The 22,412-nt window shown below is 39.3% G+C and overlaps 1 protein-coding gene across 15 annotated transcripts in view; it reads right to left on the reverse strand.

Annotated features, from left to right (window-relative positions):
• The window catches only part of LOC131685364 (F-BAR domain only protein 2), a 124,785-nt gene that overhangs the window by 12,768 nt on the left and 89,605 nt on the right, over window positions 1-22,412 (reverse strand). For 9 of the 15 annotated variants that reach the window (XM_058969044.1, XM_058969042.1, XM_058969043.1 and 6 more), the window contains 7 exons: window positions 22,018-22,116; window positions 21,832-21,928; window positions 20,778-21,386; window positions 17,960-18,175; window positions 1,913-2,021; window positions 1,637-1,812; window positions 1,397-1,569 (listed from right to left, as the gene is read on the reverse strand). In XM_058969044.1, coding sequence (XP_058825027.1) covers window positions 1,397-1,569; window positions 1,637-1,812; window positions 1,913-2,021; window positions 17,960-18,175; window positions 20,778-21,386; window positions 21,832-21,928; window positions 22,018-22,116 — 1,479 coding nt within the window. The remainder of the gene's footprint in view (window positions 1-1,396; window positions 1,570-1,636; window positions 1,813-1,912; window positions 2,022-17,959; window positions 18,176-20,777; window positions 21,387-21,831; window positions 21,929-22,017; window positions 22,117-22,412) is intronic. The other 6 variants (XM_058969053.1, XM_058969048.1, XM_058969046.1 and 3 more) reach the window with 5 other exon arrangements.

The raw sequence follows: 22,412 nt of genomic DNA on the forward strand, positions 1-22,412 counted from the left end.
CACAATCGACATCTGATGGAGACAAGAAACCCTCAAAGCTCAAAAAGGATAGGATGGTTTTATTTGTGGGGACTTTAATTTTGTTGTCATTCGTCCCTGAAAGCTCAACAAAATAGTAGTAACGCAAGAGGTATAAACCAATGAAAATTGGAGAAGAGTAAATGCTTGAACGTTCCGGCAGTCGCGCTAGTGCACTGAGTGCACACCGCTTCGAAAATCTAGCAAAAATCGTCTTAGGGCACCTGCGGCTGCTCGTTCAGTAAGCCAATTGCGCGACTTTCGGAGGGTAAAGGGCCGATTTCTTCACCCTCGCTTAGTGCTTAAACCAGGTTTAAACGCACTGGTGAACCTGGTTTAAAAGTTGAGCGAGGGTGAAGAAATCGGCTTTAAGTGAAAAAGGAAGTATCAGTTGTTTACTGGTTTCGCGCTCAAGACCAACGGTTTCGTGAGAGACGAACTTGCTATTTCGCCCCTGAGAGCGGATCCTTTGGCATTGGAATTCTGAAAATGCAAAAGACTGAGCAAAACCAAGTTCTAACCAGAATTGGAACAAAATTTTCTCTGATAAAGAGATTATAGAAGCACTTAGTAAAACGCGCGGTAATCCTACCCATATGGATAGCATCGGATACCCATTACTTAAGCACTTGCCTTGCCATCTACATGCAAGAAGGCGTTATCGTACGGGTACAATTGTATCTGGGAAGGTGGACCACCAGCAGACTCGTGGCAAATCGACCTTTTTTTATTTAGGAGATTAATTAGTTTACAAATTCGAAAGATTTGTCTTAAAGCCAACTTTTTCCTAAGCCTATAAATTTGCGGCTTCACCCCTGATAACAAGTTTCGACTACAGAATACCGAAGGTCATACACGGCAGTATTGTTGGGATTCCTTCTGTGATTGTCCTGTCTTGGGAGCCTCCAGCTTTACCATTAGTATTCTTGTGGCAGGCATAAACAGCCGTGATCCGCATAACAGTCCCATTTGCTATGGGTTTCCTATGCAGGTGGGACTGTTATGCGTATCACGGAAGTAAAGAAGTTACAGGATAGTTTTAGGACCATGATCAAAAGAAGATCCCACGTTCGATTGTCAAATAAACACTAGAATGAGTACTTTAGTAATTCGTTCTAAACTTACACTTTATCAATACTAATAAATAAATAATGAGAATAAATTGCGGAAGCTTGGTAAAGTGGAGGATTAAACGGAACAGAAGCTAAATACAATTTTCGTGTTCTGACAACACTTGAAAACTGACACCCAATTGATAACAAACCACACACATAACACACTCAACGAAGCACTAAACTAAAACATAATCTCAAATGCAGCCAGAATAACCATTACCTCGACGCTACGACACAGACACATCACGCAGCAATCTACTTACCCCCGAGAGTGCACCAATGGGCGAAAGTGACAGATTTTCCACAGTCGCCCGTAGCTCGTCCACGCTGGCAGAGATCGGGGCCGCCCCATTATTCAGTGGTTTGATCTCAACGTGAATCTTTCGTTCCCCTCGTTCGTCCTCACTATCACTGTCCGAGCTGGAGTAGAAGTTATCTGAAAAAAAATATTTAAAAATGGTTGGAAGCAAAATTTAAACTTGATTTCATTTTTTCCATCTTACTACTTTTCTCCGTGATGGTGCCACTATCCCACGTGGCATCACGTGGTTGTATGCTATACCCGTCCTCATCCACCTCGGGTGTTGCCGTCGGCGCGACGTTGCCCGTGCTGACCGCAGACGTGGTCTGTAAATTGCTAGCGGCGTCTGCCATTTTCACAGCATCGTCTTTTTCCTCGCTGCGGAACAGGAGGATGAGCATGAATATTATACTAGACAGAGTTTCAAACCGAACCAAAGTGTCGTCGGTGTAGTAAGGTGGTGTAATCAAATACTTACGCGTCGGAGATTTTCTCATCTTTGGCACTGGCATTTTCTACCGAATCTTTTTTCTTTTTGGTCTTCTTCGATTTGGCCTTCTCTCGGCGACTCCGCAAAAAGCCGGAAACTGTTGACGTATGCACCAGACCGAGTTGATTGCAGGGTTGGACAGATAACAGACAGCGGCGAAAGAAGAATAAAACGAAATTAATCTACTGTGATTAGCTTGGGCGGGGATGAGATTCGGTTGTGTTCCTTCCTCGGGTAGAAAAAGAAGGAATTTGTACGTCCAACTGAAAATCGGTGATGAATCTAACTGAAGAGGTGAAAAATTAGAATAAAATCCTCAAGCGGTTAATTACCAATTAGTGAAACCAAAATCAATAAGTTAATGTAAGAGAGAGAAAATAAAACCATCACAATTCAGAGCAACTTACTTAGTAAGGTGAAATCATACTGGGTGTGTGGGTCCAAAGATATCAAACAAATGCCAACCAAATGAAACAGAAAACGGAAGAAAAGCGCACGTCGCTGCTAGCTAGCAACAAGCATTAACATTGGTGTCTCCCCAGCCACGAAGAAGCAGCAAACTAGCTACCTACCTATCTATCTACTGGCACCCATACCATAAGTTTGGGTTGGTTTTCTAAAAAAAACTACAAACAACACAAACCACATCGTGAAACTTACCATGAAAGAATGGTCTACACTATACTACAAAAAAGCTACGTTTCTATCTGAAAACTAAATTGCTACGATGGGGAAAATGTGTTTGACAATTGTGTTTGGTGTTTTTGAGTTGTTTGGGCTCGTAAAAGCAATGAGAAATTCCAACTGGTTTACAGGGTAACAGTACGGTAACAGACAGTCTATATAGAAATAGTGGAAGTGTGAGTGGTTCCACGAAACAATCAACCGTGTGACAAGTGCGTTTTTCCAGTACAAAAATCGAAAACTTCAAATTTAAAAAATGGAAAACTCAATTGCAGAATTGATTTCTGAGGGAATATTTGAGCGTTCGTCACTATCAGAAGATCACCGGCTGTTTCAACAGATTTAATCGTATTTATCTAATTTATGCATGTCCACCAATCCACGCAGCCAAGTCGATGACAGAGCATACCAAAAAGTTGATCTGATTTAACTAAATAATCACAATAAGAATCACTAACAAAAATTTTCGAATTTAGGTTATACAGCGTTGTTGAATTATAAATGCAAAGGAATAAAGATTTTTAGTAAATTTTCTAATTATGCAACCTTCCGTTTTACTTCTACTGAATATGGTCGTGTCACAAAGCTTTGAATGCGATTTAAATAACGACAAATATGGTAAGAGTTTCCAAAGCATCTAACAGAGATACAAAGTTTGACGGTCGATTAAACTCAACTAAAACCATCGGACAGTGGATTAACCACTGCATTGTACTGATGATAACCGAAATATTTGACATCAGACGTGGCTAGTTAGTTTGTTGTACTTCGTTGGACGTAGCCAAATTTTGAAAGTTTTGACAATGATACGGACTGTTCCCCACCAACACGGCTGAAATTGGCTTAAGCATGCTGTTTTCTCTAGCGTCGAAAACAACCAACCACTCGAGAGATTACAACATACTGTGGAATATGACAGTACATAGTGCAACGTTTATATGTAAATACCCGTGTATGGATTTGAACGAATCTGTTTTTTTTTCGGAGAGGAAAACTTTATCATGTTAGAATAGAAAACAGACGGAAGCACTAAGCCCAGCATCAGCATCTGAGCGAGTAAGAAGGTATGCACAGCAAACAACGACGACCGCTCGCATAATTTACACAAACAACGAAAAGTCTGTTGGGTGCAGTAGAAGACAAAGTTTTTCGACATTGAAAGCAAGCAGCAACCATTTTGCTGTTCAAGAGCTTATGCCTAATATTTAAAAAATATGAATAATTAATAATTCACGCTGAAAAATAAACCCACTACGTCGTTTGGCGGGGCTAAGGAGAATAGTCGTATTTTATACACGATTTTCTGTTATCATTTTCACTAAAATTTTACGGAAATATTTCCCATTTTTCTTTTATTTGGCTTGAAATGATTTTCAACTAAATTCGAAGGTGACTAAAGGGACTTAAAATGTTTAGCCACGGTCGGAGTGTTATGGGCTTTACCCTTTCTCTGGTTAGCGAATCACTATGGAAATGGATATTTATTTCTTCACAGACCGTGGAATTGAGGATTTTGGGCATGTCCCAGGTTAAGCTATTCTGATTCGCTGATGGTGATTATAATACAACGTATTTGGACTCTTCCGGATATTGCACAAAAATGGCAAAAGACAGCATTTCGGGTTCTCTGAACGATAAATTAATTTCCAGTATGAACGCACAGCCCATCGTCACAGTTCAGTTGTGGAAATGGACAATAAATACTGCTGTTCCAGCAATCAACCGCGATTTGTTTCGTTTCATGGAATCGTACGCGTTGTTGGAATACACATGTAGATGATCAGTACCCTTGTTGATAAATAACGGATCGTTGCTTAAATATCTGGTCTATCCTAGATCGTTCTTGTAGCAGTTTGCTGAACTAGACACACTCCGTCGACTGTATTAACCCTTTCATGGCCAACTTTTTTCTAGTACACCTAGGGTTTCAAAACTATTTTTCCTTGAACACGGTGGTATCGAGAAACACGAAAAGCCTTTTTTCATAAAGAAAGGTGCTTCCCTCGCAGTGCTAGAAGCCGCTCAATTTTTATCTTCCAATGCTTAATACAATTCTCCTAGAATATTTACAATAGTCCAATTAGGTGGAAAACGTTGGCTACGGCTACGTCTAAATTGATAAGTTTTATCAGTTTTATCAGTTTTCAATAATATTGCAACATAACGAAGATATATGAAAAATTCATTTTCTGGGGCCCTATTCTCACAGTCACGTCACCTAGTGACTAGAAGAAAATTTCCTTCTAGTCACTAAGTGACGTGACTGTGAGAATAGGGCCCCTGATGTCAACGCAAACTGTCCCTGGCAGCACTGCTCCATCAGAATCCAATCAGAATAATTGCAATAACTTCAGTTCTATAGCTGATCCTTGAACCTGTTAATACTCAAATGAAAGGCAATAGTCACATTTATTGGACTTACTGGTTTTTGTGAGCAAATCTTGCCTCATTCAACAGCTATAGCTGCTTAAAAACGTTGTTGTCCACAAACAACATGGGCATGAATGGGTTAAGAAGCGGCACGCCACAATTCTGCAATCAAGTATGTGACGTTTCTTGAACCCATTTGACTAATCCCGTTTTCAATTTATTCCGATCACCTTATGTATTATTGATTCATTTTAGTTAGGCGATTTCGACTGTCAAAAAGGCAACACAACCTGCATCCTCAGCATTATTTTTATTGAATTCTTGCATGGGTCTGTTACCTGTGTGTCTAACGTTTGGAATCAGTGATGCTGAACAATCTTGCGCTAATTTACCATCGCAATTCGGTCCTTCGAAAGCCATTGTTGGGATTGTATGCGTCTACGGGAACGTGAATATCCAAGTTTCTCTAAGTGTTCTTCAGAATATTTCTCCGTGTAAAATATCATATCCCAAACTTCAAGCTGAGACCAGTTTGAGTGACCTTCGGTGTTTGCCGTTGGTGGTTGAGCGAAATTATATGATTCGAACTTCATCTTCGTCGTACAGATACGGTCACTAATCGACCACGACCATTGTCAACTTAATACTTTGCAGGTATATTGGAAATAGGACGATTTGTTCTGATTTCATCAGTGTTTAACCTATCCAAACACATTAACCGTTCGCTTCGGATTACGGTGGTCAGCTTTTTTCGTTCGCGTACCGTATCACTTATTTTTGTTGGGCGAGTCGTCAACAGTTCAGTGACTCACTTTGGTTATTCAACTATTTTTTCCGCTCTTATTATGTTGCAAATAAGTAGCAGTCTTCATTTTATTATTTTCAAAGTTTTGTCGTATGCATTGTTAAATGTTCGTTGTTTTGATGGTATTGTAAGAGAGGACGTATCCGCCGGGTAATGCCAATTGGACTGACTTTGCTTTGGACTGAGCAGGCTAATATCTATGTTTTTGGTGCTTGTTTGAATAACTAAGGAATTAATCCACGGGGCATTAGGTGTGCGTGGGGAAGACGCATGGTCTTGTTTGAGTGGAGCGATGACTTCAGTCATGTATGAGGGTTGAGAATTGATCATTCGCGAGAGGGATCGAAGGCCAGTTATTGATTTTCCTCAGTCATATCACCACGAAGAAATTTTGTCATATCTCTGACACGAAAACGATCGATATTGTTTAGTTGTGGCCCCAGCTCGTTTCCACTTTTTTCTGTATGCCTTTCTCATATAAAGAAAGGCTATGCAATCACTCTAAAAATCGACTTTTTAATCGAGTGTCATATACCATCTGATTTAGTTCGTCGAGATCGAAAAATATTTGTGTTTGTATGTATGTGTGTATCATTTAAACTCACACAAGTTTCTCAGAGATGGCTAAACCGACTTACACAAACTTAGTTTCAAATGAAAGGGATAACGCTCCCATAAGCTAATTTTTAGTTGATCCGACTTCCGGTTCCTCAGTTACGGGTTGAAGAGTTCGGTCACTTAGCAAATTTCCATATAAACTGGTAACACCGAATGATGTAAAATATATTAAAATTGGTGCAAAATTACATGGTCAAGATCACTAATGATCAATCAAAGTAGCTTTGATCACATTGGCCACCTGTGACGGTTCTTGATGACCCCGGGGAACTCGCCAAGTTCCTAAGCTAATGTCACACCTATTTCCCAGCGTAGTCTTGACCGATTTTTACAAACTTGATTTCAAATATAAGATACAGCAATCCCATTGACTGCTATTAAATTTCATTCGTTTCTGAATTTTGGTTCCGGAGTTAAAGGTTGGTCATATACACATAAACACACTTTTGCCGAGTTCTAAGAAGTGAGTCGAATGGTATAAGAGTTTCGATCTTCCGGGCCTCTGTTACGAAGTCGATTTTTAGAGTGATTGCAGTACTTTTCTGTAGGAGAAAGACAAAACAGTTCATATCGGATATTCATGTGTGATCGGATTCTTTGACTCATAACTCCGGGACCAAGAATTTAGTTTTGTATCCCCTTGGCTATTGTCGGACATACTGTTTTTCCAAAATTCAAAAATAATAATTTGTTTTTTATTAGAAAAAAAGTTGCAAGTTTTGTAACAATGCAATCCTGAAAAAAAGGTTAATGTCAGACGATAGCAGTGCGTTTTTTCTATCTTTTCAGAAGATGTTCCAAGTACATGGGCCGCACCAAATTTTACAACCATTAAAACACCATAAAATGGTCTCAAAACCCATAAATACATCAGAATATGTTTTTTTAAATGGGATCTTCCGGACCATGGTGATGGTGTTTTCATAGGTTGAACCCATTCCAAACACTATCAAAACACCATGCAGTGGAAGTGAATTTGGACCATGATCATGGGGCCATTATGGACTCTTCGTTTGCTCGGGTTGCCAACTAATATATAATAAAATAGATTTTTTGAAAAAACATCTGTAGAGATCTCCCGTAAGTGCAAAAATGCAAACAATAAATTTCAATGTCAATTGTAGTTCATGATTTTTAGATTACGAAAGTTAAACAAATACCAATTTACTTTTTCCCTTTTAGATTTGAGCTTCTTGATTGTGAGCATTACAACATTCCTAATGTGATGAAACCGCAAAAAGTCGACATCCCACTTTGGTAAATGCCACATTCATATTCTCTTCCAGTAAACATTCACTTTCGCCAAATCTTGCCATCCTTGAAATCAATCGATATTATGGTGATTATTAAGGCGCATATCGTTTTGTGATTGACTCATGACTGTTGCCTTACTAAACGTTTTGTGCACTTGTTTATTATGACCGACTCGAGGAGATGTAGAAAATGAACTAGCACATTTGAAGTAATAATAACACTCACCGACTTTTTATAAAAAGAAGTCGGAATTATGCTTGAAGAACTAAAAAGGATACCCCTTCTTTAGATAGTTCAGGTCGTAAAAATTGGATCATCCATCTCGGAATCTTGTTACACTCTGCCCAGAGTTCCACACGGCAGCAACTTGGGACCGGTTATGTTTTCAATCTTCATTAATGATATAGCTTTACTACTGCTGAAGATACAAAATTATTCAAGGTCATTAACAACACGCTGGACTGCTTGGAGCTTTAGCGTATCCTGAACATTTTCGTTGGATGGAGTTCGTCGAATTTGTTGACGCTAAGCATAAACCAGTGCAACTCTATATTTTACCATCGGAAATTAAACCCAATCGCCTTCAACTATTCTATCTCGAAATGCTCTCGCACACGCGTACTTCACATCAACGATCTAGGAGTTATCCTTAACAGCAAACTCACTTCGAAGTTTCACTACGATAGCATCATTGTCAAAACTAACCGTTAGCTATGAATTCCGTGACCCGTTGTATCTAAGATCGCTGTATTGCTCTCTTGTGCACTCTGGTATCGAAACTAACGCTTTCATATATGGTGTCCTTTCCACGCAAACGGGAATGCAGGGATTTCCGTTATCCCCCGTGGAAAGATCCGCCGAATCTACCGCTTAATTCCGTTATCTCAAATGATTAATGGATAGATTAAATTGCTTTTGGACAGCGTTGAAATGCAAATAATTTTATCCTCGCTAAATACTTTGCTATTTTTCTCCCTAAAAAACCAAAAAAGTGAAGTAAAATTTGAAAAATCAATATTTACTTCACTAAGGAGAAAATTAGGTAACACCAAATTTGCGCATAAAGGGCCCAAAATTTATAGCTAGTTTAATTATGGAATTTGCGTTTCGACTTCGTCTCATCAGAATCCGACACTATATAGTGTTAAAAAAATTGGCAAGACGGGCACCGCGTTTGTTCTCAGAGGAGAATAAGCGCAATCGTGTAGTGATTAAAAAACGTTTTTCCATCGCAATCCTGCCGAATTCCTTTGTCGATATGTCGCTGCGGACGAAACCTGGGTACGCTACTACATTCCAGAGACGAAGAGACAGGTTTGGCCGACGATGGTTAACTTCCAAAATGTTATTTTTTGGACGGGATAATTTTTTTTGGAAAAAACGGTTGCAAAAGTGTGTAGAGCAGAAAAGAGATTATGCTGAGAAATAAAAAAAAAGTTCAAAAAACAGTGTTTTTCCATCTTTTTCTAAGGATTTATTGAACGACCCTCGTAACTGCTTTTCTTGCGGGAGACCACGCTTGGCTAGGAGTTTTCTGAGGAACACCATATCTCCATTTTTGGAGCTAGAGTTAATCCGGCAGTAGTTTAGTCCTGTGACTAAGTTAGCGTCGGATTCTGATGAGACGAAGTTGAAAATCAAATTTCATAACTAATCTCGCTAAATAGTTGCCACTATACCTTTAATGTTATGTCAGCCAGCTAGTTTCATTAATCGCTGCCTATTGGCGAAGGAACTGAATTTTCGCAATGAACAAGAAGCCTCACTTTCCCCTAAGGAACAAGCGAACAGCACTTAACCGATTTGTATATTCTCCTTCACTTGATAACAGCTGCTCGGAAAGGAAGGGTTCGATTACTATGCTAAAGCTGTAGGCGGACGACACGCGTGGCTAAATTGAATTGGAAACCCGAGAGGAGCCATTCCAGTTCGAGCAACACAGATTAGGGTGCAATTTATCCGAGAGCGAATTTGAGCCTTCTGTTCTCTGCTGCCGCTGTTTTGTAAGGTGAATGCAATTTTCCAAGCAAAATCAATCATTTTTGAAGGGCTTCTTCTTTAATTTTTTTTTATAGTAAGGAAGTATGAAGGAAGTAGGGCTTAGGAAATTTTGCATCGTTGTGAACATAGCATAGCTTTCAAATATATATTTTTTGGACAAAATAATTTCCCTTAGAGTGCGACGGAATGCGGACGTGGTGACAAGGAACGAAATAGTGCGAACTGAAAGCGCCATTGCTTTAATGATGGCTTATGTCAGCCACGACAATATCTAGAGTGTCTCCGTTTTTGGAGCTAGCGTAAATCCGACGCTAGCTTAGTCCTGGCTCTAAGCATATGTCGGGTTCTGATGACGCGAAGTCGACCTGCAAATACCATAACTAATTTATGTTACTTTACGTTCTTGCTTGCTCCCCAAACGTCATATGTCACAAAACCAGGGTGACCAACCCTACGGATGTTTCCGTAGATCTATGGATTTTTGTCCTTTCTACGGATTAACTCGTGGAATCTACGGAATTTTCGTAACTTCGATTTTTTTTATTGAATTTCAATCATGTACGCCCATTAATTGTTGCTCTTCTTTCCACTTAATATTAGTTCACTTTTCATGTCATTCCTGAGCACTGACATCATCTAGACGTACACGGCTATTACAGTTATCTTTGCTCGATTGGGTTCCGAAACCAATAGAACCGAAATCGGTTGATGCATTAGTGCAGAAATGAACGAGAGTACCGAATAATATTTGAGTCAATATTTGTTTCGAATAGTCATTTAACTGGTATTCATTCTAGCACATTTAAATCAAACAGTTCGAAAAATTTCTCTCGCCATGACAAATGTGGAATGCTGTTGCGACCCATTTCGAACCTATAGTATCTTCTGGTTGCAAGCTTGAATAATTTCTTCATTGTCAAGAAAATACATTAAATATCGAATCCTAAAAGTGAACTTCATTGAATTCTTTAACGTTGCAATGACCCATCAAATCAAACCGAACCAAAATTACACAAGCCACGCTATGCACCCATCAAGGACACATGCCAGCACTATAATCAGACGGTACATCTTGCGCAGAAGATGCCCAGTTGAACGCATCACTAAAAACAGCGTTCAGCACCCCCATACCAAAAGACAGCTGCATCCGCGAGGAAGCCAATGGCGAGTTTATGATCCTAAAAAGTGACAGTGTAGTGCAGACCGAAACTATGAAATGGTATTTTAGAAGACAGTAGGGGAAAGTGAGGCAATATGAGCACCCTAAGGTTGAAGGCAAATATATCTGCAGCAAAACATACAAATAATCCCAAATTTCCCTCTATTGGTAGACTACAACATATTCTTCACATGCAGTTTAATAAACGTGCTGAAGAAAATTCAAAATCTTTGAAAATAATCGTTGTTTGTAATGAACGATTTTTGGCTTGGTAAGAACCTTGTGAGGTAATATGAGCAATCTTAAGGGGCAATATGATCATGTCCCAAAAGATTATATTTGAATATATTAAAATTTATTTCACTTATAATTAATAAGAATCATATTTTCCATTGATTGACATTTAGTTGCCAATGAAATTCATCTTATAGTTTTTTAAAAGCATTTTCGGTACTATTAAATACAAATGTCTATTTTGTTCTAATAATATATTTGCGAATAATTTTCTCGAGCAAATATTATTATTCATCGTTCATCGTAGTAACTTCAGGTATAAAACGTTTACATAAGAATAACTTTTCGGGATTTAATGCATAATCATTTTGCCCCATGCAGTAAAGCAACTTTCGCAGATTTTTGTGAAAACTATAAAGTCTCGTTAAATAATTTTTATGCTTCAAATAGTTAGAAAGACGTTAAATGTTACGAAGATGCATACATTTTTCAATTACCGCGCACTTAGGTCATGCAAATGCTTATTTCATATAGCTTGAATCTTATATCATTTTCAGTTCTTTGACATCCCGTCAGATTATTGATTTTTTTGTGATTTAAGATTTGTTTTATGCCGCAATTGAAGTATTACATCATCTAATGGTGATTGATGGAGCATTCGTGCAAACAAAAAAATCGAAAATTGTCCATAAATTCTTGGAAAATGGGGGTGCTCAACTCGCCCCACATGGCGATATTGCCTCACTTTCCCCTACATTGACGAAGCATGTGAAATAAATACTGGGATACTTGGTGCAACTAGAAAATCTTCAAATTTGATCGATAGTGGAACCTGGGGCTATTAAGACAGTGGGGGTAATTCGAACCCCCTCGATTTCTCAGACAATAGCAAGACTTTCTAACTATCGTACATATTCGTGAAACCGCTATCCTGAAACATTAATTTTGAGAGCTGAAGTTGATTCTTTGTTCTTTGTGGAAAGGAGATACAACGTGTTTCGTTGTTTTGCCATTCTCAAAACAAAAATCATTATAATGGAAAAACCGTGATTAAAGCAACAAATAAAAGTGAAAAAATAAAAGGTAAGTGTTTTGGATAGCTTGAGGCTCCTATTTTATGGAATGATTTTTGTTTGGGTGAAAACAGAGATGTTTTCGAGACGCTCACCACTTTTGTGCGATATGAGCGAACGGGGCTATTCGGACCCCTATTCCGTACACCACCGTTCAGCGGCTTGCGGCTGAGCGCACCATCGCACACGTCACAGCAAAGAAAATACATGGGCAGCCAATCGACAGCTGTGACATACCAAATTAAGTTTTTGTAAAGCAATTTTCGAACGGGTACAGAAGAACTTTATCAGGTTTGCACTTCGTCGGTTACCCTGGCAAAACCGTTTCCAGCTTCCTCCATATGAAGATCGCTGTATCCTCATCAATCTCCCTACACTGCGAAACAGACGGATTTTTCTGCAACGACATTTCATTTTCGACCTTCTGATGGACAACATAGACTCCCCTGCGCTTCTAGCAAAACGCGACCTCAACGTTCCGGGAAGATCTTTCCGGAGAATTGATTTTTTCCGACGCTCAACACATCGCACGCAGTACGGCCAGAATAATCCTTTGGATGTTTGTTGTCAACTCTTCAATAGTGTCTATCATTTGTTTGATTTTAATATTAGTAGAGAATCGTTTAAATTAAAAATAGGATTAAGTTAGTGTATAGTCTAAGTCTGTGCGATGTAACTTTTTTAAATCGAAGACAATACAATACAATACAATTTTTTTTGCTTCTTAAGGAGTGTCTCTTGTAACTAATTCATAAGTAAACATAATTCCATTGTAAAAAAAATTAAAGGAAAATGACGGTCTGAATTGCCCCGTAGGGATGTCCGAATTACCCCTACATTGTAAAAGGCTGGAAATACCTAGAGGTTTGCAAATCGTCGCCTAGCACTGCCATTGAGTGGTGCAAATGAACCTTTTATGGCACCAAGCTGAGGTTTCAAACTAACTTTTGACCGGTAACTTTTTTCACATCTATCCACCTAAAAGGGAGATTTGCTTAAGTAGGTCCGAATAGCCCCGGGTTCCCCTATAAAATTTACTGATCGCAATCAAAAATTGTTTAATGAAGTATATTTTGTAATGTGTTACTGAATGCGACTTCGAAAATTTTGAACGGTTGTGCCAGATAATGCTTGTACATGGCTTTCCGACAAACTGAATAGGTTGATTCATATGTCGCTGGATGCGTCCAACCAAGCGTCAGAATAGTCAAAGAGACATCAGAGTCGTTTTTGACGTTAGATGTATTCAAGCAGAGCGTTGCACCTCCTCATATGTTGGTCAAGAGTAATCAAAAGTGCAATGCTAAAAGCTGGTGTGCAAAGGAACGGCACTATCATTACGAGATCTCACATGCTTCTTGGCTTCCGAATGGAATAGACACCATTGAAGTCGATCGCAGAGCAGTGTAAGAGGCTTTTTTTGCCTTTTAAAAGAGAGGCTGCCAAAATCGAACTGACTATAAGCTAGCCCAGTGGTTTTCAACCGGGGGTGAATTCACCCCTGGAGTAAATTAGACTATTGTAGGGGGTGAATTATGTGGGGTAAATTTTAACTTATTATCCTAACATACCCGTCGGATATTTGGCTTTACATACTGATTCAGTGTATCAAAAATTAAGATGCTTACTGAGAGTGCTCAGAAACAGGATTCTAATTGGTAAATTATGGTTTTCATCCAATTGAAAATCATTTTTTTAGCCAGGACAATGATGGTAATCAATTTTCAGAAAGAGGTACATCATGGGGATCAATATTCGGAAAGGGGAACCAAAACCTGACACGTATTATTTACTACAACTCTTCTGAACATACTATTGAGCTAAATCTAACGGTTATTTCACAAAAATGTTAAGGTCGTGGGAATCGAGTACTGATACACAACCATGCACTGCTAGGCCCCATAGAAAACTGACTCAGACATCACTTCATTAAAAATTTAATAACTTCTTTTAACAAAGCCGGATTGACTAGCAGTCTTCGACTAAGTTGTAGACAATTAAATTATCTTTCTTATTTTTACTTACAGTGATAATACGATGCATACAGTGCCACCTAGCAACAAAAAGGCGAGTTAGTGGGTTTTCTCCATGTAAATTGTCGAAAAATCCCATACAAACTTCAGGAGCGTTGGTCCGGTAGCTAGACTTGTCCGATTCGCTTCAAATTTGGTGTAAGTACTCCTGGTGGGACTAAGAATCGATTCAGGGTTGGGCCGATAGGGGTAATATTTTTCCTGTCACTCTATTATACATTCATACAAGCAGCAGATCATTGGTCAACGGAACTGGAGACAAGCTTTCGACCAGGGCTGGCGGAAAGCGTGGGTAGTATAGGTAGTACTACCCACTTGAAAACAACCGAGTGGGTAATTACCCACTCAAAATTTTGAACCATTTCAAAAAAATTTACATGCGCAACGCATGCATCTCGTACTACAGACATTTGAAAACATCGATGTACTACAATTCCATTTGCATAAACGAACGTGATTTAATGTGAATGTAATGTAAGCGTGTGCATTTCGAAAAGGGAAAAATCCTTACTAATGGACCCCCCACCCTATGCTTTCTACCCACTCGGGCGTAAACTGTTTCGTCGCCCCTGCTTTCGACTAGAATTCGTATTGGCTGATTGCAGTACTATTCTACTACGAGTAGACAATTTGGTTAAGGAAAACGATTTGTTATCAAATCTCAATTTGCCTTTTGCAAAGGAAGTGTACGAACGATTGCCTTAATTACTGCTTTTAACAAAAAATCAACCAACATACTTTATAAAAATGCTTCTGTATGCTTGGACTATTAGAGAACTTCTGTAGCAATTGTTATCTCGGCAAAATTTCATCTATAAGTCTAATCAACTATTAGTACGATTTGTTGTCAGAGCTTGAGCTTGTAGGAATCAGTAGATACTATGCTATATTTCACCCTAAGGCGGAAAATTTGGTAAAAACAAAAATTTCTCACTAGGGTGAAAATTTGTTGGTAAAACCAGTCTTTGCACTTGACGGCACAAATCCTTATTTCATACTCAGTTGCGTTTCGGCTTCGCCTCATCAGAAACCGACACTAATTTATTGTCGGAATAGATTAGCGCCGGCCAAAGTGTGTTTTAGTTTTAAGGGATTTGCGTCAAGCAGGCGCTAATCTATTCCGACAATAAGTTAGTGTCGGTTTCTGATGAGGCGAAGCCGAAACGCAACTGAGTATCAATAGATAATTATACTTGGGAGTAGCGAAACATCTTTCAGTATGCAACTCCTGGTAATCTTAAAGTGTTTATTGATCAATACCGGCGCCGGCCAGGCCCGAACGTAGATTGCGGAAGGAAAGGGAAGGAATGGTTAGTCCGATACTTCCTTTTCCTAGAGGCCGTATATACTACTGCGCACTCCACAAGTATCACGAGAGGAGGATATTTGTTAGTAAGTATAGAAGTTGGATTCTACTTCTTCTTTGCCGACGCCAGAGAGGTGACTCCTCTATCTGGACTAGATATCGATCCATCAACTCATGGACCGGGGACCAACGGCTTTACTTCCCTTCCGAAGAAAGACGTGATCACAGATTTGTTCACCTCAGAGAAATCTCAACGACCTCGGCTGGAATTGAACCCAGGGCAACTGGCGGTCACGCTTGCCACTCAACCACCATTGTTGTCAGAAAACCACATTACCTTTTCGCCTGGCGATACGGTAGCGTCATGAAGCGGCTACATGGGATTTTTCACAACGCCCCTGTTTAACCCCTTCTGATTGCTAACTATTGAAAATTTGTTGGCTTGGCGAGCTTCAATCACAAATCAAATTTACAGAAGTGTACTTCAGCCACGTGGGCAAGATATTATTTCTTCTGCGTATGCTTCACTAAGATTCAGATTCCCCGTTTTGCGTAGAATACAGGTCCATGAAATATTAGTGGAATTCTCGATCATCGTGGAAGATCCGAATTTTTTTCCAAATAAATAAAACATATGCTGCGATAAAATGTTCTTCGCGGATCACATATTGAAACATTCACTAGTATCTTCATCCGTCTTCTATAGGTTCAATGACTTTGATTCCGTTTATGTCGCAGAATTAGCTGGTGCGATGGTGGTCCCCAGTGTATAATCGAAAGCATGGTTGGAGGAGTTGAAAGCAGGTCGTGATTTCAATCGCATGATGTCCAACCTCATGTCATCGGCCTCACTGATAGTAAGCTATGCGTGTGTGGCAAAGGTTACCAAGATATCGAGCACGTCATTGGGGCGTCGTCAGACTTTCGTGGTGCCAGTTTCTGGTCTGAAGATTCTTTAATAGTCTGTGGTAGACCACCCAAGGTCCGTATTCGTGATCTTAAATATGCTACTGTGGGATCTGAGATCCTTCTAGAGTTAGTTCCTTCTCCAAGCCTTTCGGTGTTTTGCCGCAAAGCCTAGTCATTTTCGCATTCAGCGTGAGTTAGCACCAATGTTAGGCATACTAATGCTTAAATCCAATAAAGATGTGATTTTTAACGATAATACAATGAATCGTAACTTTTCAAGCGAAGATCTTGTTCATGATTGTGTTAATTCCAGCAAAAAGTGATTCCTGGTCCAAATACAAAATATGAATTTCTTGAAATTGAAAAGTATTAACTGAAAATACTGAAAAATATCCGAAAATTCCAATTTAGCTCCATATTAACACGAGAAAACGAATAGGAGCTAATCTACGGATCTGACATCATGCAAAAGTGGTCACACTAATAAAAGCGTTACATAATTTATGTAGGGTGATGAGCCTATTTTCACCATACTAAGCAAGGTGCCTCACTAATTCGGTCATTTCTTACCTTACAATCAATGGAATGCATAAAAATTGACATCAACCGCTTCGCTTCGTTGTTAAGAACCAATATAATAACACAAACGCGTTGAAAACAGTAACTTTCTCGTGTTTGAGCACAATGAAAACTCGAATCGAGTGCCCCTATTGTTGCGCTACCATTTGACTCAATGCGTTGAACAAAGATGGCAGACACTGCTCTAGCCAACGGCTTCAAATGGGTAGGGTGATAATAGAAACATGGCGCAAATAGGCTCATCACCCTATGTCCATTAAAATCTCTGCTCCGAAATATTTGCCAGAATATTTGAATCAGTATTGGAGAGTATTTGGAACACGTCCGATTAAAAACTTAACTAAATTGTTGAAACCTACCAGCATACAAAAGTATCTTGTTCTTAAATGAATATGAGAAATATGTATCACGTGATCTGTAAAGTAGTCGGGTGCAGCTCCCAAATAACAATTTAAGTATTATAATATACTACACGTGCAATTTATGCAAATAATGTTACTTCAAAAGTGCCATAAAACCTAAATTGTTACTAGGACTGCCAGATTTAACTGAGGGAACAGAAATTTAGCTACAGTTTTTTCTGGATGTTTATATAAAGCTTCAAAGTACGACTAAATCGAAGAGTGAAGGCTGGACACTACTGAAAAATAGTACAAAGCAAATAATACTACTAGTGAAACTACTAATCAAACAGAAAAAAATCTTGCCACACCTGTCTATCTGATTAAAAATTCTATTCTAGAAAAATAAAGAAAATAGAAAAAAACATGGCATTTGTTCTGTGGATGGTGCGTTACTTCAATCAGGGAAAGAAACCTCCAGAAGACGAAAACACTCACACCGAAAAAAGTAGATTAAAAAGTGAACCAAGTAATCTCAAAGCAAAAGACCGTAAAACCAATCCAGTGTACAATTCAGGGAGAACAAAATCAAATCAGGTACAAGTTTTAATTGAATAAAAAGAAGGATAAGAATCAACGCAAAATCACGAATGGTGGTACGCAATTTACATTTGGATCCCCTGAGGAGCGGATTCCTGCCAATGAAAGAACTCGCTATTCCATTGTTACCGCCGCCTCCGCCGTTGTTGTTGTTGCTGTTGTTATGGTTACCGTTGTGGACATCGTTCGGACTCGTCGGCGCGGAAATGGCCATTCCACCTGCCGTACTGGTAGATACGGAATCGGCACCACCGCTCGTGGTTGAATCGCGACTTTCGCGACTTCCTGGCAGTTCGCGATGTGTGGGACAACAATAGAAGAAGTGGTTGGTGCGTTTCGAAAACCGGATTCGTTTTTTTTGTTGTGGAATGTATTATTGTTTGTTGTCCCCGACGTGGAGTGTTTGGAGATAAAATTGCGAGAGAAAAAAAGTATTGAATTTGTAGTATCTTTCAAACTAAGCGATGGTGATAACTAAAAGAGACACTGACTGTCAAGTAGAACGACCTCGGAAAGTGTTTTAGGTGGAAATTGAAAAATCTGTTAGTTCGGAGAAAAAGGTGCTCATCGAGATGAGAAAATCAGAGAGGCAGTAAATAAAGTTATTCTACGGAAATGTTTCAATTTCAGAGTTAAACGATAGACAAGGAAGCAACACATACACACAGCAGATCCAATCGTCTCTGTCTTCACGATTTCAACACACAAACTGACAGAATCAGCGAAATAATTTCAACTAAATCGAATAACAGTCAGTGAAACTTTGACGATTAAAATGGCGTGTCAAATAAATATTTTGATTTAGAAAAAAAAAACTTATAACCAGTAAAAGTTGTATGAGCGAGTTGGTCGATTGAAAAAACTTCAACTTCGAAGGATAGATATTAGGTAGTAGTTATTAAGGAGCATGCTGGATGCGATTGTTTGTTTCCCCGATAATTGATTTCGTATCTTTTTCCCATCGCAATTGTAGCAAACCGAAGAACTTAAAAAAGACAATCACATTTAGTTTCGCTGGAGTGGAAAGTTTTAGAGAACCATCCACCTGTGACAGCAAGCAAGCAGCACCACTCGATCGATACTTAAAAAGTTCGTTTGGTGGAAAAGTTTCAAGGCAAATCAAATTATGTCCGTCAACTCAAGTAGCGAACCTAAATTAATTAAAGTGCTGGAGTATTGCCGATGAGAAACAGTGAAGTGATTGCAAAACAAAAAGCATCTAAAAAGGTAAATTGCCCTTTCGCTTAACCCAGGGAAGGGTTGAATGAAAAAGGTATTATTTCTAGAAGCTTCCTATTTGTTATTGAAATGATTATTTCATTCCTTGAAACATGAAAATTAGATTGGTTTTCTTCGTAAATTAAAAGTTCCGAACTGGATGACGCACCAGGATGGAAGAAAAATTTGAAATAGCTTTAAAAAAATCGGCAGATCCTGGGAATGCAGGCTATAGTACCTGCTATCGAATAGAATCTAACGCATCTGATCAACGGAAGAGCATTGAAGCAGAAAGCTGAAAACAAACGATCTAAATTAGTACCTTGAGGTACGTGGGATAGTCTTCACAGTCCTGATACATCAGATTATTTTATTATAAAAAACAACATGCCAAACAAAGGGAAACACATTTACCAACGACAACGGTTGTGAACTCAAAGCAAAGATAATCAAACACCAGTTTATCTGGTAAGCTACATTACGAAGCCAAGCTCTTAAGCGGACCCTACACGAGCAGAAATATTGACAATAAATCATATATTGATCAATATATTGATGGTGTAAGGTCATCTTGAAAATATTGATTCTGTAGAATTTAAATGGGATTGATGGATTGAAGTAGTCTTATCAATATATTTATTGACAATATTGCTGTCTCGTGTAGAGTCCGCTTTACACGCAAAAAGTAGTTTCGCAAAACAGCATTAAAATGCATTTACAGCCAAGGCACAACCTTATATTTAATTACAATGAAGACACTTGGTATGTGGTAGTACCAATTTTTCGGTCTGATTCAAGTCGAAACGGTAAAGCGAAATGTTTTCGATTACTAGCGAAGGATACCAAGTACGTAGTTAGAATGCGCGATAAGCGTACGCTACGTTCACACAATTTTAAAAGAGACTTCTTTGGAATGTAAACAAATATTTGCAGGAGCACCTAGCTGTGTGTAAAACAAGCCTACGAAGTAAAGAGGAAACGTTATACGCAGAACTAGGCTGAATCTGAACAGGATACAAGAAAAACAATTTCAAAGCGATTAAATGGACGAATGGATTATGCTAGTCGCTTATTTACAGTCTCCTGCTGGGTGTTGCTTCCTCTAACTCGCTCTCACATGAGCTGGTTTGAATGTAAAGTGAACAAAACCCAAATTGGGGAACAATATTTGCAAAATGGGACTGTGAATAAATATGAAACGACAGCAGTAGATAGGAAAAGCAAAAAAAAAAACGGAAAAAATCACAGTGCAGTGATGTGACGAAAAGTAGGACACGCGATAAAGAATCAACAATGGACACGCGAAAGTACTTGGTGGCGCTGGTTGAATCTTCTTATACAAAGGACAATCGGTTTGTGTGTGTGTTGCTGTGTTGTTGTTGGTGTTGTTAGTGTCGGTTTGTTAGAGTGTGAAAGAAAGGCTGTTGCGAATCTTGAGCAGTTATTGAAAGGCGAGTGTGTAGTGAGATAGATGGCATTACAAAAAAAATTTAAATTTTCAACTGTGGCAAAAAACCAGAAACATATATGGGAAAGGAAAAAGGAGCGATAAAAATTAACAGAACGAAACCATAAATGATCAAAAGGTGAACCCGTTGGGAAAATGTGTACGCCTTCTCATCTGTCAATAATCGTATCACAGAAAATAAAACAATAGATAACAAATTACCCTGGGAGTTAGACATGAAGAGATTTAGAAGGGAGGTAGTGCGGCGGGAAGATTTTTGTTGTTGATGTTGTTGATGCGATTCTTGTTCCTGTTTCATTTGCGGCGTTTGCTGTTGCTTGTTTTGTGGTGGCTGTTGCTGATTGTGATTAGTTTTGTTTAGAAAGTCGGCGTAAAAAGATTTACTTGTCTTAGCCGTACTTTGGGCCGAACTGGAAGCAGACGAGTCTCCCGGTACCGTTACCGTTGCCGCCGTCACAGATACCGGAGACAGCGGTCGGTCCGTGCTACCTCCCAGGGCATCCAGCAGGCTGCCTCGTGCTCCAGTGGACGGAGCCGGCGAGGTTGGCTGATTCACCGGTGAGTTTGTTGGCACTGCTGCGCTGGAACTGGATGTGAACCAACTTCTCAGGTTGCTTTCCTTCTTCGCGATAGGAACCGGTTGGGAGGAACTGGTCGTCGAGAGGGCTGGCGAGTCCGCTATCGATCCTCCGGCTAATCCTACCGTCGAGCCACTTGAATTGGCATTCGGGCTTGATGTGTTTATTAGCAACTGGCTATTAGTTGTTAGGGAGCCACCGGACAAGTTCACCAAATCAAGCTCTATGAACTCTGTGGTCGCATGAATATAGGAAGAGAGAAAAATCAAAAACCAAAACAGAAACAAACAACTCACGCGCTAGAGGTAGCATGCGATCTCATCGCTCATCTCGTTTATATGCTTGCAGACTAACAGAAAAAAAACTCTTGTGAAAAAAAAAACAAACATAAAGCATCTCTAATAAAACACATTACAATTTGATTAATCTCAATGATGAATTTACAGTATGACGTAAAAATCTAATATCGCAAATCAAGAAAGCATCATGATGTCATTCATTGTCGCTAAAACTCAAAAACTCAACCAAAAGTCAAACCAAACTCAAAATAACTTTGACGGAAACAAAATCAACACATATATCGAATGTTCGCTTGCTCACACAGTTGGCAATCGTTTTGCCGATCGCTGAGTAGCACTGCTACAGCCTGGCGCTCTGGTAGCAAATGTACTACTTACCTGGCTTCTCCAGACCGGTGTACTTGTTGAGGACAAACTGCTCCAGCAGCTTGTCGACCGTTAGCTCTAGAAATTGGCGTTTCAAATCAGAGTGGACCTGTTCGTGGGATAACCGATGGAAAAGAGTTTAGTTTAGTTTAGTGTCGTGTTTAGCTGAATTTATTAGCCCCCGTAGCAAGTACCTACCTGTCCAACCAGATCGAAATTGTTTTGAACTATTTCCATGTAGGAGGAGAGGAATTCTTTCATCTGTTTCAGGTGGGCCTCCTCGATTTCCTGAAAGCGCTGGAAAAGAAACGAAAGGTGTACGATTAGTTGGCGGTGAATAAAAATGGGAGGCTTGAAAGAAAATCAATCAGAATTCGGGTCTCCACTTCTTTGTATTTCGATGTAATTTTTAATTTGTTCCGATGAAGTATGTGGCAATACAGGCACGTAGCCGGTTTATCCTGATCAGAAACTGTTCAGGTAATATTGACAACACCAAGAGCGGCATCAAGTATCTCAAAATCTACAGCCAGCACAAATTCACACTCGTAAAGCCAACATGCAAAAAAGAAATTAGATGTTCGTGAGAATAA

Source organism: Topomyia yanbarensis, chromosome 2, assembly GCF_030247195.1.
Source record: "Topomyia yanbarensis strain Yona2022 chromosome 2, ASM3024719v1, whole genome shotgun sequence".
Lineage (NCBI taxonomy): Eukaryota > Metazoa > Arthropoda > Insecta > Diptera > Culicidae > Topomyia > Topomyia yanbarensis.